Source organism: Peromyscus leucopus, chromosome 3 (assembly GCF_004664715.2).
Source record: "Peromyscus leucopus breed LL Stock chromosome 3, UCI_PerLeu_2.1, whole genome shotgun sequence".
Taxonomy (NCBI): Eukaryota; Metazoa; Chordata; class Mammalia; order Rodentia; family Cricetidae; genus Peromyscus; species Peromyscus leucopus.
In genome coordinates, this window is record NC_051065.1 from 52,781,382 (window position 1) to 52,801,393 (window position 20,012).

Consider the following 20,012-nt stretch of genomic DNA (forward strand, 5'->3'; position numbering starts at 1 on the left):
TTATGACCTCTAAGTCTTCTTCTATACTGCTTACACCTCATCAGAATTATGTATACTGGTTATTGTCACACCTATAGAGGACAGCGATATATAATGAGACTAGGAGCTTTCCTGCCGCTAACCATTTATCACATGTCTAGTACGAAATGAAGGGCTGATTATATAAAATTCAAGATGAGCCCAACTTAAATGGATTCAAATTTTCTCAAATAAAAGATGGAAAGTGCTGGTTTCTAAATAACTTAGTGCTTGTGTTCAAAATTGATCAATGACCCAATCAGAGAATAAAAATAAAAAGCTGTAAAACTCACCTGGCGCTGAGGGGGTCGCTGGTGAGCCACTCCCAGGTAAGAGCCCATGATCGTGGGAGTCTGCAGGGGCTCTGAGGGACACCAGTATTCTAGAGCAAGCTCCAAATGAAAAGGGTTTTTTTTATAGAGTTCACCAATCTGCAGAGAATAAGCAAAAACTATGGAGAAAGGTTTATAACAAATAAATTACAAAAATAAAAAAGTATATTAGTGTTGAATTCTTTCACTAAAATTTTCCAAGGTTCAAGAAAAAACACAATGGAACAGAAAAGAGATTAAAAAAAAGAAAATCTCAGTCTCTCCAACAGAATGGCTTACCAGGAGCATTAAGTGTTCCAGGTCCCTTCTAAGTGAAATGGGGGGCTCGTTACCCATCTGGATACTCATGTGAATCATCCGAGCATCTTCATCTGCCCGATTCTTCAGCTGCTTCACCTTTATATGTATTAGACAAGGCTTAATGCAAGTATCTCATGCATTGGTTAATAACAAAATCAAGAAATTAGGTAACTAAGAGTAACAAGACTTAAGAAAACATCACTTAAACACAGGTATATTTTAGCAACATGAAAAATACACTAAGAACTTCATTAAAATACTAAGATTATAGTATCTTAAGGATCACAGGGAGCCAGGGAGATGGTTCAATAGGTAAAGACACCTGAGCCAAGCCTGCCAACCATAAGAGGTGGAAAGAACCAACTTCTACAGGCTGTCCTGATTTCCATCCTGCCCACCATGACATGCTCATGCCCATATACATACACTCACACAATAAATAAAGAATAAAATGTAAAAAAAAGGTAATGATAGAATTTTCCACTTCACAGAAGTGGAGATTAGTGTTTCTCAATAGAGATATTACTAACGTTTGGGACAGGCTATCTCTACTTAGGGATTTTCCTAAATACTGCATGAAACTTCACATCCGTGGAACTACTAACAACATGTTACGCCTTTAATCTCCACACTCAGGAGGCAGAAGCAGGTGGATCTCTGTGAGTTCGAGGCCAGCCTGGTCTACAAGAAGTTCCATGACAGCCAAGGCTGCACAAAGAAACCCTATCAAAAAAAAAAAAAAAAACCTCAGTTAACAGTTAAATAAAATCTAAGGAAAAAAAAATCAATGAAGCCAAAACTGGATCCATAGGAAAGATGGGACTGATAAACTTCCAACTACATTATGAATGAGAGGAGAGACATTGAAGAGATGACTCAGTAGTTACGACCCTCTCCCCGAGGATCAGTTATGTTCCCAGTACCCACAACAGGGGCTCACAACTGCCGTAACTCTAATCCCAGGGAATCAAACACCCTCTTCTTGCCTCCCTAGATACTGCATGTACATGGTACACAGACATACATGCAAGCAAACACTCTCACACATAAACATAAATTAATTTGTGAAGGGGAGAAGATAATTACAGAGGCATCATGACTACAGAGTCTAAAACAGGAACCTTAGGAATAACATAATGTACACCAGCTAATATAGTAACTTAAACAAAATGGACATTCAGTGGCAGACACAAATTATTAAAGCTCATTAAAAAAAAAAAACTAAAATCATCCTGTATCTATAAGTATATTCTAGTATCCAAGAATTGTGTGATTAAACTCGTTTCCCTTGCCCAAGACATTTCTGACTCTTCTCTCATAATTCCCTTTCATCTTTTCAGACAGTCATTATCTCTCCATAATCAAATACTCATGTAGGTTATTAATTAGAAGTACTTTAAGCCGGGCGTTGGTGGCGCACGCCTTTAATCCCAGCACTCGGGAGGCAGAGGCAGGCGGATCTCTGTGAGTTCGAGGCCAGCCTGGGCTACCAAGTGAGCTCCAGGAAAGGCGCAAAGCTACGCAGAGAAACCCTGTCTCGAAAAACCAAAAAAAAAAAAAAGAAGTACTTTAAACCTTAACCTTTCTAAGGGTTCCTTTCCCCAGATACAAAATGAAAGCACTGGCGGGCTTCTTCCTACTCCAAAACTCTGTCTTGCTCACCTTACATCTTTAGAGTTGCTGGAGTCTCGGCTTACCCGTTCACTCTGACTATTCTAGTCCTTCACTGAGTTACCTTCGCCGAAAGAAACCTACTGTCACTCACTGCCTGTATCTGCGAGGAGGTGCTATTGCAATCTACATTTTTCTTTATATATGATGAATCTTTCCAGCAGGATTATAAAGTCTTTGCTATGAGGAAGACAGCCTCTTACTTATTTGGCTTCTTAGTATTTCTTTCTCCATTGTTTTCTCTTTTGAGAAGAGAGGTTTAGGGGCTATCAGAGCCTTGTATACATGATCTAGCACTGTGCTGGACCAGCTCTATCTGTTTGCTTCACACCTAACACAGTACCTGGACCACAGTAGAAACACAATGAATAGGTGCTGAGATTACAGACCCAGCCACCCCACCTGGCTGTGTTCATCTCCTAATCCATATGTCACCCTACAAGCATGCTGAGGTTCATCTGCATACCATGAATAAAAAGTCTAAACAATTATCTATAAAAGGAGATTTTCCACCACGCCTCTTCCAAATCAAGTATAAAAATACAGTAGTCCCTTGAAATCCACAAAGGATTCGTTTCACTACCACCTGAGGATACCAAGAAATCTATAGATACTCATGTCCCTTATACAAAATAACAAGGTAGTCGAATACACCCTACAAACATCTTCCCATCTATTTTTTAAGCCATCTCTAGATGACTTACAATACCTAATGTAAACAATACAAATAGTTGTTATTCTATGTTGTTTAGGAAATAATGGGGGTGGGGGGAGTCCTATATAGTTTCAGTACAGATACTTTTTTCCTTTGGCTTCCCAAGGCAAGGGACAGGGCTTCTCTGCGTAACAGCCCTGGCTGTCCTGGAACTCACTCTGTAGACCAGGCTGGCCTCAAACTCAAAAGAAATCCACATCTCTGCCTCCTGAGTGCTGAGATTAAATGCACCACCATGCCTGACTCAGACACAATTTCTTTTAAGCCTGAATATTTCATGTCAAAGCTGGCTGATTCTGAAGACATGGAACACATGGCATAGAGAGCCAAGAATATTAACAAGGTACCCTCAGCACTAGGGTACCTGCTGCCCAGGGTACCAGGAAATTAACAGAAATCACCTACCCAGAGGGATTTTTGTTAACCCACTACTTTCTGAAAAAGCGTTCTGGGTGTCCAATGTTTCTTCAGGAAGACATCTTTCCAGTTATATTACTATTATTATTATTTATATTATTTCACTTTACCATCCAAATTGTACTTGTCATACATCACTGTCAGATCTCAGTCTGTACTGACTTTATTAGCTCCCGAACATAAAGCTAGTTAAAACACTTTTAAACCATCTTAAAAGCTCATGCTACACTGTTATACTTACTTTCATTGGCATAAATGCAAGGAAGTCTGTAATGAGATTATGGGTTCTGCGAATATAAAATTCTTCCTGATAGAAGTTTTCAGACAGCACGACAGACTCGGTGAGAAACAGGAAGACGCCATCAGCAATGGCGAGTTCAGCAATTGCTTCATCTGCTTCCGTGAACTCAGCCAGGGCTAGAAAGATTTAGAACATTAAAAAGCAAACTGAGAAAAAGTCTTTAACTCAAGTTCTATCTCCTGATAGAATGCTAGTGGCTCATATTCAGACATTTTTCCAGTCTCCTAACAGGTGCTATGCACAAAATGGGGTTATATAGAATTATAATGGACTCACAAACTCAAAAAAAAAAAAAACAAACTACTGAAAGAGTACATCCTTTCCAATACACTGAATTCAAAAAATTAAATTTTCAGGTAGAGACAACGTGGAAAAGCTTATGAACAAAATCAAGAACGAAAATGAAAAAAGTTTTAGAATAATAATAAGAAGCTTGTTGTGGTGGTACACATTTAATAATCCAGCACTTCAGAGGTAGAGCCAGGAAGATCATAGCTCAAGTGCACCCTCAGCTACATACAGGTTGGGGCCAGCCTGGGATACATGAGACCCTGTTTAAAAAAAACTAGGAATGTAGCTTGGTGGCAGAACCTTCACCTAGCACACATGCAGAAGGTACTAAGTTCAATCATTCACACCCCAAAAAAGAAAGAAAATCAGTGTGACTCACCAGGCAGTGGTGGCACACACCTTTAATCCCAGCACTGGGAGGCAGAGCCAGGCGGATCTATGTGAGTTTAAGGCCAGCCTGGTCTACAGATCCAGTTCCAGGACAGGCTCCAAAGCCACACAGAGAAACCCTGTCTAGAGAAAAAAACAAAAAGAAAAAAAAATGGTATGACTCTGCCTGTTGGAATTTTAAACTTTTAACTCTTACTTTGAAGGTTAAAGAGCTCTGTCACTAGATCCAAGAAAGGGAAATAACTTACGGAGTTCTTCTCTGAGACAGCAACAGTGGTGTGTCTCAGCATTATTTACAAGGTTTTGAAGGGTTTTTGTTTTTGGGACAGTCTGTGTAGTCCTAGTTGTCCTGGAACTCACTCTGTAGACCAGGCTGGCCTTGAACTCAGAGATCCGCCTGCCTCTGCCTCCTGAGTGCTGGGATTAAAGGGTGCAGCACACACCACTCACTGTTCCTGGCTTACAAATTTTTATCAAACAGAACTTGTATTTTCTCATGCTCATATTTACACATATTCTCTCCCTGATTTAAAATCTGATATTTGAAATTAAATGCACTTGGGGCTGGAGAGATGGCTCAGTGGTTAAGAGCACTGGCTGCTCTTCCAGAAAACTGAGATTCCATTCCCAGCACCCACATGATAGCGAGAAACCATTCCTAAGTCCATGAGATTCTTGGGTCTCAGGGAACATAAGGCACACATGGTATACAGACATATATGCAGGTAAAATATTCATACACATAAAATGAATCTAAAAAAAATTTAAAGGAAGAAAATAAAAATGTTGCTGGGTGTGGTAGCACAAGTCAGTTATCTCAAACTTTTATTAGCTGCTGATACATCCTTTCTCATAACAAGATCACCCACAATTTACCTGTTACATCAGGTAGCTGGGATATTCCCCTCAATGCCAGTGCCCAGGCAAGTCTAACAGTGGCCTGTAGCCCAGGAAGCTTCCAAGGCTGTGAGTCTTGGAGACGAGAGTGAATTGTTGCAATGTACTGTCTCTCTGTCAACAGTGGAAGCTGATGAATCATATCTGAAAACACAAAAATAGACCACTTCACCAGAAAGGAACAGAAATAAGTTCTCACTTCTGATACATAGGAATATCTAAAAGTCAAGCATTTTCAAAAGGAATTCAAACATTATTATTTGATATAACAAAATCTATATTACTGTTAAGTATGATACACACAAAAACTAAAGATAACCCTAAATTTTAAGTTAACAACTTTCAATTATTTTCATAAACATAGCAGAAATTAGAAAAAAGAGGCATCACTTTTTTCTGTATATAAGAATTCTAAAGTCTAAATAAATGCTATCTAAAGATAAAATGAATTATCTACTTTAAAAAAAACTATGTCAAAGACAAAATAAAGATTCTGTGTTTTCACAGGAGTTTTTAAAATGTAAATACGGAACAAAACAGTGAAGTTAGGCATGTGTACTCATGCACACATTATTAACTATCATGTAAGACAGCCATTTCAAATCTCAAAAGAAACAAATTTCATAAGAACAAAGCCAAGCGTGATGGCACACACCTAAACCTTTAATCCCAGCACTCAGGAGGCAGAAGCAGGTGGATCTCTGTGAGTTCAAGGCCAGTTCCAGGACAGTTAAGTCTACAGAAAGACTGTGCCACAAAAAAAAAAAAAAAAAAAAAAAAAAAAAAAAAAAAAAAGGCACAGGAACAACTACTCCAGGGCTTTTTTGCTGTTGTTGCTATTAGGGTTAGCAAACTCAGCACCTCACACATGCCAAGCACTCCCTCTAAAACTGAGTTCTGACCTTAGCCTTACATGTGCACCACACATTTAAAATATTCCAAACATGCCTGAATTGCACAGACAGAAACAAAGAGGCAAATTTATATTTTGGAAGTTAAAATAGTGCTTTCTGAATGTTCTCTTACCCACTTAAAATCTGATTTTTGAAAATCGATGTATCGGTGAGTGTGGCAGCACATGCCTATAATTCCAGCACTCAGAAGGCTAGAGCAGGAAGATCAAGAGTTCAAAGCCAGACTGGCAAGATGGCTAAGAGGGTGACCCTGCTCCTGCCAAACCTGGCAGCCTAAGTTTACCTCCCGAACTCATATGGTGTAAGGAGACAATTAACTCCTGAAAGCTGTCTTCTGACACACAGACATGCACCCTGAACCACAGGGTGTCTAGGAAAAAACAACATTAAAAGGCATAAATATAAGAGCAATACCATCCCGTTCCTCTGTGCTTTGTTCTATAAAGCTGGTATCAAAACAGTAGAGAAGAGCCATAAGGAGAGCCAGATTCACTGCGTCCAGGGAGCCGTTAGCCTCAACCGTCACTCTTTCCAAGTGTCCAATGAGGAGGAGGGTGTCATCTTTGCCTAATGGTGACTGGCAAGCCCAGGCAAAAAGACTTTCTGCCAGAGACTGCCTGCACTCCTTGATGAGATCAGAAACCTACAAGTAGAAACATGACTATGATAAGAACTTTAGCAAAGTCTGCTATTACAAAATGTAGACTATCTTCCGTAAAGGTTAACAAAATAAGCTAATTTGAATCTGAGTGATCTTAAAATGGCTGGCATTCTGAATGAACTCTAGGGTTTAGTCCTCTCCTTTCAATTCCTTAAAAACCATGGTGACCAATTCCTTGAACAATTCATTTCAGAAAGAACTGGACGAGGCATAAACAGTGGCACAGCAACTGGAACAACTGCAAACCAATTCCACGAGCAGAGCGGTCTATACATTTAAAACGCAGTCTCCATGGGGGTGGTTGTTCATGCCTTCAATCCCATAGGCAGGTGGAGCTCTGAGTTGGAGGCTAGCCTGGTCTACATAGCAAGTTCCAGACCAGTCAAATACTACATTGTGAGACTTTGTCTCAAATGAAAAAAAAAAAAAAAAGGTCGTGGGGGCGGGCAGGCAATGGTGACCCACGCCTTTAATCCCAGCACTGGAAGGAGAGGCAGGTAGATCTCTGAGTTCAAGGCCAGCCTGGTCTACAGAGTGAGTTCCAGGACAGCCAGAACTACACAGAGAAACACTATTTTGAAAAAACAAAGACAAAACAAGAATCTCTGTTTTATGGGGCTGGAGAGATGGCTCAATGGTTAAGAGCACTGGTTGCTTTTCCAAAGGGTTTGATTCTCAGCATCCACATAGAGGCTCACAGTTTTCTGTAACTACAGTTCCAGGGGATCCTCTGCTCTTTTGTGATCTTTGCAGGTACTGCATACACATGGTGCAGATATACATGTAGGCTAAACACACAGAGAGACATACATGCAAGTATGCACATACGCATGCACAAATAAATAAATATGGGGGGGGGGGAGCTGGAGAGATGGTTCAGTAGTTGAGAGCACTGGCAACTGTTCCAGAGGACCCAGGTTCAATTCCCAGTACCCACATGGAGGCTCATAACTGTCTGTAACTTCAGTTCTAGGGGATCTGGCACCTTCACAGACATATATGCAAATGATCAGTGCACACAAAATAAAATAGATGAATAATAAAAAAGCTAACAGTGATGATGATGATGATGAAATGCCCTAAGTGAAATGAATATTCCAATTGTTAGGACTTCTATTCCAGATGTAACGAAGACTCCCTCCCATGAACTCGTTCTATAGAAACACTTGCCTCTTTACGGTGTTTCTCACTGCCCAAACCTCTCTCTTTCTGTAGTTTCTCAAACTCATTATTCACATCAATCTGTGACACCAAAGTAAGGACTTTGTAAGTCAATCCTTGCTCCATCAGCTCATCTGTAAAGCGTGTTGTCATGGAAACCAGCTCTGGACTGTAATGAAAAGAAATAAACAATGAACAAAAACACTGTTTTGACAGCAGCCTATTACTACAAACAACCAGGATGAATTATAGTTTTGTTCTTTACCCATTCTCAGTCACTGAAGTTAAATAAGCCTCTAAGTGACTTTTCCCTTGCAAACAAGGCAGGTTTAAACTAACTTATCACTCTGGGAAGAGTGGTGCAGTATATTACTGACCTGAGATCACAGTTTACTGAAACTGTATACACTAAGGGGAAATTATTTTTTCCAAAATTCAAATTCAAGTAATTTTACATTAACCCCTTAAGTCCCCAAAGGCAAACAGACCTGAGTTCTAATGTCCATGTCTTCCCTCGTCTAGACTGTATCAGGGTTTTGAGAGAATTTGCAATACACCGCTTTCCATCCCAGTATAAAAGGACAGCAACCAATCCCCTGGTGAGGCCAGGGAAATGTGGCTGCTGATGCTCTCCTAGAAAGGAATTGATGGTTTAGTAATAAGCTCAAATGTGTTTGAAATGAGACACAAATCCTTAAGCCAAAATGTATTCGAATAAGCAGTCTCAGAGTGAAGGGACCCTGAGGCCTCAGCTCCCCAAATCACTCCTGGTGTGGTAGACTCACAGGGCCATCCACCATATGCGAAGACAAGCCCCAGCAATAAGAATAAGAACTCATCACTTTCCAGACTCAATTTCATCTGACTTCCTAGGCTGTGCTCACTCGTCTTCACTCATAAGAACTCTCGAAAATGTTTACTCATCCAATCTGCACTGCCTCCTGACAAAACCTTCCTACATCTTCCTAAACCATGACACTGGGCTCCTTTATACTGCTGTCTTCATTTTACAGAAGCCTTCCCACAGTGTCTAGAATATGGTGGACAGAGGACGTGTGTTAAATCAGCCTTCTGGGAGGGCTGGGAACGTGGCTAAGTGGGTATCGCCTGCCTGCCAGGCCAAGGCCCTGGTTCTATCTCCAGCACTGCCAGAAAAAAGCTCAAAGTTCTGAAATGAATTTAAAACTCAAGTGTGTCAAGTCAACATCCCCTCACACAAAGTAAACTACCTTCCTCATCTTCAATAACTAATTTTCTTCAGTCAGAAAGGATTTTAGTAGTCATGTGATAGTTAAACAAACTAAACTACTGTTCAACTAAGATGTCTGTATTTTCTTTACATGGCGGCTCCTTGTGATCATTAATGAACTGCATATTTTATAGAAATACTGATCTTTACACTGTAGCCACAAATTAAGTTTTATTTGGAGTTACATATGCTAGTCCTCCAGTACTACCTTACTACTCCGATGAGAAGAAAATCTAAACATCTACACTTTCCTCCACTCTCCCCTATTCACCAGGCCCCAGGCACAGGAGTCTTCTTCCCTTAAACAGGCATTTACTCAGACCTAAAGCGCACACTATCTGTGCCTCTGCCAGCCTTCCTCAAGAAGTCTGGGTGGCTGGCATCTACACAAGATGCAGGTCTCGGGTCCCCACCTCGGAGAGAACTTGACTAAACCCAATAATGAGAACTATCTTCATCAGCCCTGATGTCTCTATGCCCCGATGCCCAGTTTATTTCCTTCATAATATTGTTATTAAAATCATCTAGTTCTTCACCTAGTCATTCATCATCTAAATAGCCCCCTCCAGAAGACACTCCAAAGTAAGCCTTGCCCTCCTACTCACGGCACGACAGGACTTGCCTTGAGCCATGCAATTCTAGGGATGCAAGTTAATCTGTGCTAGTAAATGACTACGCTGAGACCTACCTTAAGGCAGCTCAGCAACAACTGGGGTCAGTAAGCTTGCCCTTTAATCCAACATAAATTGAGTGTTTTGATTCATTCTGTCAAATAAGTGATATCTCTAAAAACAATCTGTTAGGGAGCTAGACAGATGGCTCAGCAGTTAAGAGTAATTCTCAGCACCCACAAAGTGGTTCACAACCACATGTAACTCTAGTTCCAGGAATCTAAAACCCTCTCTGACCTCCCATAGCTCCTGAATGAGTACGGTGCACATACATACACTGAGGCGCACACACAGGCATAAAATAAATAAACAAACATTTTAAACCCGTTTGTTACCCAAGCAGTAAAAATACTAAGTTGGGGTGCATACCGCCTTCATGATTTAGTACTATGGACCAGAGTTCCAGCCAACTGTCAACTTACCAGCAAGGAGAAGCTCCACAGCTGACAACTCCCCGATATCAAAAAGGTCACTGATGATAAAAGCTTCTTTAATGAGCTGCTCAGGGAGCAGTCTGGTTCCTTGTTGCCCCTGGATGGCAACGCCCTCCGTACTGGCTTTCTGAACCTTTTCATGCTGTTGCACATTTTTTGGCTAGAAGGACAAAATTATAATCACGTAATGAAATTAGTATACTGGTGGCAAGGTCCTCCAAGTGCTTCTAGCAGAAGTCTGTTCATGATGATATAGCTGGCTTGCCACAGCAGCACATGCCTCGAATCCTAACACCTAGAGGCCAGGCAAGCAGAGTCAAGGCCAGCTGGCTGAAAACAAAGCTAGCATGACAAACTAAGGTGTTTCTCATCCAGTAATCTAGAACGAGGCTGTGAGGTAACACTTCGCACCACCTTCCACTTTTTAATCCAGTACTACCTTCTCAAAACTTCCTACTAAGCTATAAAACCCAGAGAAAACACAAGCAATACTATTCTGTTTTCCACATGTCTAAGTGATTTTTCCAGTTACATACCAGTAATTCAAATGGACATAGAACTGTATTAAGTAATGAGCAATAGTATTACCTTGTAGAGCAAATCATAGATTACTAACCTATGATTTTATTTCCTATAAAATCTTTGTGTGTGTGTGTGTGTGTGTGTGTGTTGGTGGTGGTAGGGATGTAACCCACAGACGGACACACGCTAGGCAAGGGTTCCAGCACTAAGCTTCCTCGTTAGCTCCCCCAAAGATTCCTTGGTTGAAGCCGGGTGATGGCGGCAGTGGCAGAGGCACCTTTAATCCCAGCACTTGGGAGGCAGAGGCAGGTAGATAAATGTGACTAAAAAGATCTTTTAAAAAAAAGTAAATCTAAGAAGCAAAGAAGAAAATATCCTACTGGGTTTTTGAACAGTGAGATGAAGTCAGGTTTGTGTTTCTTCAAAATCATGTCAAGAAGGTGGACAGCTTCAGGTTGTCTTCTCCAAAGAGCATTTCCGACTGTATGCCAAATGTCTTTATAGGGTCCCCAAAGACTGGCAGCTTAAAGAAAAAATAAAACCAGCATGAACAATACATGTCATCTACATGTTAGACACACATCTATTTTTTAGTGCACAATTACAATTAAATTCTTAATATAAAAAGTTATATATGTTACATACACCAGCCAAAAAGAGTAGTTTATTAGAATTCTTTGGCAACAATATAAACTTGCTTTCTAACAAGATTTAAAAAAAATCAAACAAACCTAACCTAAAGTGGAATGTCAGCTGAACTTGGTTTTACCGCTCTGTAACTTCTGTGAGCTACAGTGAGGAACAACCCCTGTTGGGGAATACTATTTTAAGGTGTGTTACTTTTATTTATGTTGCATTTGTTTAACTCTGTGAAGCTGTGTTACTCTGCCTGTCTAAAATGCCTGATGATCTAATAAAGAGCTGAATGGCGGCCAATGGTGAGACAGGAGAAAGAATAGGCGGGGCTGGCAGACAGAATTAATAGGATAAATCTGGGAAGGAGAAGGAAAAGGAATGAGAGAGGAAGGAGGAGGACTTCAGGGGCCAGCCACACGACTATCCATCTACACAGCCAAACACAGAGTAAGAAGGAAAGAAAAGGTATACAGGAATAGAGAAAGATAAAATTCCCGAGACCAAAGATAGATGGGATAATTGAAGTTAAGAAAAGCTGGCTAGAAAAAAAGCCAAGCTAAGGCCGGGCATTTATAACTAAGAATAAGCCTCTGTGTGTAATTTATTTGGGAGCTGGTCAGCAGGGCCCCAAAAAGAGTAAACATTAACATTTTGGTGCCCAACATAGGGCTCGAACCCACAACCCTGAGATTAAGAGTCTCATGCTCTACCGGCTGAGCTAGCTGGGCATTTATAACTAAGAATAAGCCTCTGTGTGTGATTTATTTGGAAACTGGTGGCACACCCCACCAAAAGAGCAAAAACAAACAATTCCCCTTTCTACTTTAGTTTCCTTTTATATAAACAGGAGAGCCAGGCATGGTGGTGTACATACTAATCCCAGCACTTGGGACCAAGGGCAGGCAGAGCTCTATAAATTCAAGGACAGCCTGATCTACATAGCTAGTTCCAGGCCAGCCAAGACTACATAGGGAGGCCTTGTCTCAAAAGACAAAAAAGACAACCTAATGAAGTACAGAGCTGGCTCAGTGGTATATAGCACATGATGCTCTTGCAGAAAGGACTGGTGTTCTGTTCCCAACACCCACAGGGTGGCTCACAACCATCCTTAATCCTGACCTCTAAGGGATCCTGCATGCATGTGATACACAGCCATACACTCAGGTATACACATACACACACAATTAAATTAAAAATTGAAAAAAAAAAAAAAAAAAAAAAAACCAGGATTACCCATTCCTAAAGCTTACAGTTCTTGGTGTGTGTTTGTTTGCGTGATCCTTTGGGTTTTTTTGTTTTGTTTCTTCAGAGAGTTTCTAAAGCCCAGGGTAGTCTGAAAACCCCCTCATGCTCCTAAGTGCTAGGATTACAGGCCTGTGCACCACACTCGGCAGTTTACAAGTTTTTAAATGAAACAACTAAGTAAAACACAGCATCATACCTCCGTATCACAGGCACTCAATAAAAGTGTCTTTCCTTCTCCCCTAACACCCAGGTGAAAAGCAGATTTTGTGAAAACATTCTGTTTGTTTAGGAAACAGAAAAATGTACTTTGTTTTAGCTGGAACACTGGTTATTTTAAAAAGCAAAGAAACATTAAAGACTTTTATGAAAGCCAGGCGGTGGTGGTGCACGCCTTTAATCCCAGCACTCGGGAGGCAGAGCCAGGCGGATCTCTGTGAGTTCGAGGCCAGCCTGGGCTACTAAGTGAGTTCCAGGAAAGGAGTAAAGCTACACAGAGAAACCCTGTCTCGAAAAACCAAAACAAAACAAAACAAAAAGACTTTTATGAAGTCATCATAGTAGACAATCCTTACTGAGCTTCCGCTGTGTACCTAAGCACAACCCAGAGTGCTTTACATGCATAACTGTGGGGTTTGTTTTTGTTTTTGTTTGGTTTGGTTTAGTCGAGACAGGGTTTCTCTGTGTAACAGCCCTGGCTGTCCTGAAATTCGCTCTGTAGACCAGGCTGGCCTCGAAATCATAGAGATCGCCTGACTTTGCCTCCTGAGTGCTGGGATTAAAGGCATGCACTTGCCACCACCCAGCTGCATGACTGTATCTTATAAAACCTGAGTTCAGCACTGTATTTTTCCCTGTTCTGCAGATACAAAAAACGAAGACAGTAAAAACACTCAGCCAGTCACACCAGTGTAGTGGATCTGCACCTGGCCAGTCCATTCCCTAACCACTGGGTTACACCACCTCTTTACATACTTAGCAAGTTGATGTGTTTTAGAAGATGAATTAAGGATGCCAGAAATATCTGGCAAATAGCGTACTAAGTGAGGGAGTAAGGATTGATCTAAGCAAGCCTGCCTGAACCCAGCCAGACTGTTTATTCAAAACCCACAGCAAGGGGAACCACAGGCAATAAGACAAACAAGCCAGGACTTTTAAGTGGGACTAGGCTGAGGTTCAGTGGCAGAGAACATGCTTAGCATGTGAGGGACCTTGGATTCAACCCAATGCATACACACAAACACAATTAAGTTTAGGAGACTAATAGAACATGTGAACAGGAGAGCCTGGGGCCACAAGTATATCTTGGCAGTAGAAGACATACTCATTGTGCAAAAGGCCTGGCTCAGTCTCCAGGACCAAGAAGCACTGTGTCAGGTCTTTCGTATGAGGATGTGGGGGAATGAAGGTCAACACATCTCAGTCTTCCTTAGAAAAGATCATCCAACTCCCTGCTTTGCTTCTCCTACTTCAATGCCCATTTGCCAATCTTTTGGTTAAAAGTATGGCTTTTGCCAGCCAGATGAGGTAGCACAAACCTTTAACAAGTATCAACTATGCGGTCAGCTGAGGCAGATCTCTGGAGTCCTTGAGTGAGATATACCTGGACAACATATCAAGATCCCATTTTTAAAAAGAAAAAAAAAAAACTGTGTCAGGTGGTGGTGGAGGTGGCGCACACTTTTAATCCCAGCACTTGGGAGGCAAAGCCAGGTGGATCTCTGCGAGTTCAAAGCCAGCCTAGTCTACAGAGCGGAAATCCAGGACAGGCACCAAAACTACACAGAGAAACCCTGTCTCAAAAAACCAAAAAACAAAACAAAACAAAAAAACTCTGTAACCTGTCCTGTGGCTCTCTACTATGAAGATCCTGCTCACAAAGTAACACAAGTACCTGTGCACACACACTGCTCCTACCATCAATAACACACTAGCATGCAGGTGTGCCTATGTGTCTTTCTGATTTTTATTAAAGAAGTCAATTAACAAGACCTAGTTACAGCTAACAAACTGGCAAAGTCACTTCTGAGCCTGCCAAAATGATGACCTGTCCCTTGACCCTGGTAACTTCCCTCAGGACCATTTACTTGGCCTTCTCTTTGTAAAGGTAAAGGGCAGCGTAGGATTGAGCTTTGGGCTGCAGCACAGACTAAAAAGTCTGAGCAGCAACCTGAGGCTCAAAAAGTTCCATACTCTAGGTCAGGGTTGCTCAACTAGTACACTCCATGCAATTACACACCCCCACTACCAAAAAAAAAAACCCACAAACACTTCAGCTATTCAAATTGTTCAACCTGTAGTTTGTGACCCAAAAACAAAACAAAGACAAACCACAAACATACAACTAGCAGGGTGGACAATGGTGTTTTAGGGTATGGATACTGGAACAGGAAGTGTTGGGAAGCCAAGTTAATAGGTAGGTAAGGCGGTAATGAACTAAGGTAAGGACAGTAAAATAGTTAGGAAAGGCCCATAGGAGTAGAAAGGAATTAGAATTGGCAACTGAGTGGGCACGGGATACAAAGGGAAAGCCTCAAACTGATTCAGGGTAGAACTCAAAGCCCTGGGTTCTATCCCCGTTCTGGGGAAAAAAGAGTTCTAGGCAAACCAGAAACAGCCTTATCAGAGATTTCAGAAACAGCCATGAAGGCATAAACACATCAGCAATCCCAATCCTCACTGTAAGACAGACAGACAGACAGACACACACACACACACACACACACACACACTCTTATTCTCTCTCTGTCTCTGTCTGTCTGTCTCTCACAGAAGTTAATTCTCTACCCTTAAAATACTAGCTATAGACTAGGGGGCTGGAAAAACAGCTCAGTGTTAAGTGCTTAAAGCTCTTCTAAGGAGTGGGTTCCTCCCGGCATCCATCCAAACAGCTCACACAACTGTCTGTAATTCCAGCTCTAGGGGATACAATGCTCTCTTCTGGTCTCCATGGGCATCTGCACTCCTGTGCAGACACGTAATTGATAAAAGTAAATATTTTAAAAGGATTTCTGAAGAACTAATATAACTGTCTATGTATTACACATGGTTAGTGTACAAGCTCAGTAATTACAAAGAAAAGTTCTTTTTTCCTATTAATGAGTTAGCCAAAAACAGATCAAAAATATATGCACAAAAATCACAAACACTGGTCTACTCAGTCCATGATGAACAACACATCAACAATCATAAGTACATAAGATTTCCCAAATTCAGTAATTTTCCTTTTACCAGTAACAAATGAAATGTAATGCATTTTTCGAATCCTCTAAATGTGAATTTTTAATACAATTTACTCACCTTGAGAAATACATTTATTTCTTTTAATGTTTTAGAATATTTCCAGCATATCACATTTACTCATTCACCATGCATGAGACTTGTATGAGACATTGGTAAGTTCAGTTTAATGAGAAAACAAACTCAACTGCATACATGGTCTGAAAGGAGGTAATCAGGGCAAGAGGGTTCACATGAAGGGTGTTTGACCTAGTCAGAGAGGTGGGGGGGGGGGGAGGAATAAGTATCTATGAGGTAAGATATGCATTCAAGGAAATGAGGGCAGACAGTGGGTTCCACAGCAAAGAAAAAAAAAGGAGGCTACCCCATCAAAGACCTAAAAAGATCAAGACAGTGAGAGTACAGCAAATGGATCTGACAAGGTAGGCAACTGCCACCCTGTACAGCGTGTTCAGGATTCTGGTCTTTACCCTGAAAGTTCAACTGATGAGGATTTAAAACGTCTGCTAAACTTGGGGCTGGAGAAATGGGCCAGCGGCTAAGAGTGCTGCTCTTACCAAGGGCCCAAGTTAGGTTTCCAGCACCCACATCAGGCTCACAACCACCTGTAGCTCCAGCTTCAGTGACTCCAATGCCATCTTCTGGACTCCAAAGGCTCCTGCTCCTGTGCACACATGCGAGTGTGTACATAATATAAAACAGCTGCTAAACTTGGCGAACTATATAACACAGAACACTAACTAGAGCTGTTTAGGAGGACAGGAACAGACTGAATGCTTGCAACATTAAAAGTATGGAAAGGGAGCCAGTGAGTGTATACTGGCAATCTCCTACAAAGTTTGACAATGCAGAGAAGCAAAAGAATGGGAAATAAACTGAAAATGAGATCAAGGCAAAGACAAGTACTACAGAAAACGAGGAGAGAGGAAGCCACACAAGACAGAGAAAGAGTAACGGAGGAAGGACACAAAGGGTGGGATTTACCTTGGCCAAGGTCACAGAAGGAAGCAATGTGCAGAGGAGATTTTCAGGCATCAGAGTGAAAATATGCCTCCTGGCTTTTTCTTTTTCTAGGTCCACTGGAGGTTAATGGTTGGAGAAGTGGGAAAGGTATGAAATAGTCACCACTGTGAATACAGCAGGGGTGACAAGGTTGCCTACCGGTGTTGGTGGCTATTTGCAAACTTGTGAGTGTCTCTACTTGGTGGACATGACGGGTCACAACAGTGTGAGCCATGCAGTTAAACCAAGACAGGTAATAAGAGCTCTACAGCCATCAACACCCTTTTCTCCTTCCACACTACTGACGGTGTTTTTGTTGTGACTACAGGAAAAAAAAAAAAAAAAAAAAAAAAAACATGGCAAAGGACAGCAGCTTGTGAACAGCAGCATTAAGTGTATTCACACAGTTGTTGCAACACAGTGGTACTTTTTTAATCTTGCAAAGATGAAATGCTAAAGCAGCCATGGAGGTTCATGCCTGTAGCCAGGAACCACGCAGCACATGGTAGACTGAGGAAGGGTTGTCATGCTTTGAGGCTATCCTGGGCTACACAGTTAATTCCAGGCCAGCCCAGGCTACATCATGAGACGGCCCCCCAACGCACACATTTTTTTTTTTTAATCTGAATCTTTATATTCACTAAATATCACCACCATCTCTCACTTTTCTAGCCCCTGGCAAATGCCATTCTAATTCTACTTTTTTTTTTTTTTTTTTTTTTTGGTTTAGCTACACTTGATAAGTGTAGTTGTTTGTGTGGCACAGTCCACTTAATGTCCTCAAAGATCATATATGTATCACGTGACAAGATTTCCTTCTTAATACTGAATAATATTCCTCTGTGTGCACGGCATGTTGTTTATCCATTCACTCTTCATCCCTTCATCTATGGATGCTTAAGTTCTTCCCAAAGATGATACATTAAAAAGAAAATAACTCTCTTGACTCCTGGGTTTTCTTTAATGCTTTCTTTTCTTGCAGCCAATTAAAGCTCTCCTGTACAATGTGTACTCCTGGGAGTTACTAACAACTGTTTCTTCCCCTCAATGGTCTGTGCTTAATGGCAGGAATATTATGTGCTAAAAAAAAAAAAAAAATGTATGTAACACAACTACAACATGGAAGCCATGCCTTTTAAAAATATTAGTAGTGTATTATTTATCTACCTGGGGGCGGGGGAGCATGACATGATGCCACAAAATTAAGTTGTGCTTAAAACCATTAACTTTAATTTTGAAGAAACTGCTGGAAGTCTTTGCTTCAAAATTAAATTTAATTGCATTACTCCATAGGGTATAAAGGGATTAAAGGAGATAAAGCAAGTCTAACACTTATTCCAGTGCTGAGGCATAGAAGGTGCTCAATAAACAGAAAATTTCATTTCTACAGAACAATTTACCGTAGCACTTCTGAGATGGTTTAATGTACAAAACTCAAATCTGGACAATCTTCAAAACTATTACTAACATGGCAAGAACCAGTACAAAACAGTTTAGAAACAAAACACTCAGGAGTCCTCCTGAACGACACTGCCTGTACACATTTGCTATACTGACTCTTAATTGGACTCATGGATCAAGTGTCTCAATCTGTTTTCAGGGGTGCCACACCTCGTACAAAACGTTTGACACCTATGTCCTCCTCGCTAATGACCAGCAATGCGTTGTGGGAACTACAAGTCAAAATCCATTCACTTTTTCAAGCATCTCTGGAGGTTAGAATCGCCAACAGATGACCCACCCCATCCTTTCCACAGCTCCCTCACTATCCGAGTCGGCTGTTAGGCGGGTGCAGGCCGGACGACAGCCGCAGACCCCTGGCACTCCCTTGCCGGGCACCTTCCGTAAGGTCCTCGCGGCTTACAGAATCTCAATCCCCACCCTGGGACCGGCCCACAGCCTGCTTTGAGACGAGCCTCGGCTCGGCCTCAGTGGCCGAGACTTGAGCCGTATCCTGGCGAAATCGGGGCTGCTGCAGACACGCGAAGGACACGGCACGGGAGGAAGCGGGCGCGGAGCCCCGCCGCTCCGCCTCCACGCCCAACACCCATCTTCCAGGGTAGAGCTGCAGCCGCGCCGCGCGCCATTCAAACTGGGGAGGCGCGGGGCTGCGGGCCCGAACGCGGAGAAAGCAGGCGCCGCGCACAAACCCGCGCCCGCACTCCCGAGAGCCTCCCTGCGCGGGCGCTCCCCCGAGATCGGCCCCGCCCTGCCCCGTGGGTCCCCGTGGATCCCCCACGGCCCTGCCGCGCTCACCCGAATTTACCGCCAACAGCGCCGCCATCTTGGAGGAGGACTGCCGGAGCCCTCCTGCCGCGGGGAGGACCCCCGGACCGGAGGGGCTGCCCGCGGCGACGCCTGAACAGAAAGGCGGCCCGAGGTCCCCTGCGAACAGCGGGCGAGGCTCGAGCAGGTGGACGCAAGACCCCAGACTTTGCTCTCACCCACCGTCGTCGATTCTCACGGAGAACATTCCCGTTCGAGTAAGGCGAGGGCCACCGGTTCGGAGACTAGTCGTGCGGTGCATCCTGGGACTTGTAGTTTATGTCTAGAGAGACCTGAAGTTGACTAGTATGAAAAAAAAAAACGTAGATCTCGGGAATAGTTTTTAAAAAGTGCTTCAAGCTGGGCAGTGGTGGCGCATGCCTTTAATCCCAGCACTCGGGAGGCAGAGCCAGGCGGATCTCAGTGAGTTCGAGGCCAGCCTGGTCTACAGCCTGATCTATCATCCAGGATAGGCACCAAAATTACACAGAGAACCCTGTCTTGAAAAAAAAAACAAAAAACAAAAAAGAAAGAAAAAAAAAGTTCTTCAAAAGACACCCACTTATGGTTTTATAAAATTTTAAAAAAACAAATCATTACCTTCATTTCAATTTAAATTTTATTTGACTATCTTCCTCACCTTGAGGGGCTAGAACGAAGTGAGTCTAAAGCGATTATGGCAT

The 20,012-nt window shown here is 42.2% G+C and overlaps 1 protein-coding gene across 2 annotated transcripts in view; it reads right to left on the reverse strand.

Annotated features, from left to right (window-relative positions):
- Window positions 1-19,423, reverse strand: part of Nup205 (nucleoporin 205) — a 67,433-nt gene extending 48,010 nt beyond the window's left edge. Inside the window, exons 1-10 of one of the 2 annotated variants that reach the window (XM_028866103.2) lie at window positions 19,321-19,423; window positions 11,325-11,467; window positions 10,411-10,582; window positions 8,557-8,701; window positions 8,078-8,237; window positions 6,661-6,889; window positions 5,312-5,476; window positions 3,695-3,870; window positions 630-746; window positions 312-449 (exon numbers count right to left, since the gene is read on the reverse strand). In XM_028866103.2, coding sequence (XP_028721936.1) covers window positions 312-449; window positions 630-746; window positions 3,695-3,870; window positions 5,312-5,476; window positions 6,661-6,889; window positions 8,078-8,237; window positions 8,557-8,701; window positions 10,411-10,582; window positions 11,325-11,467; window positions 19,321-19,348 — 1,473 coding nt within the window. In that variant the 5' untranslated portion in view covers window positions 19,349-19,423. Of the gene's footprint in view, window positions 1-311; window positions 450-629; window positions 747-3,694; window positions 3,871-5,311; window positions 5,477-6,660; window positions 6,890-8,077; window positions 8,238-8,556; window positions 8,702-10,410; window positions 10,583-11,324; window positions 11,468-17,046; window positions 17,371-19,320 lie in introns of those variants that run through there. The other variant, XM_028866104.2, reaches the window with a different exon arrangement.
- Between the last annotated feature and the right edge of the window lie 589 nt (window positions 19,424-20,012).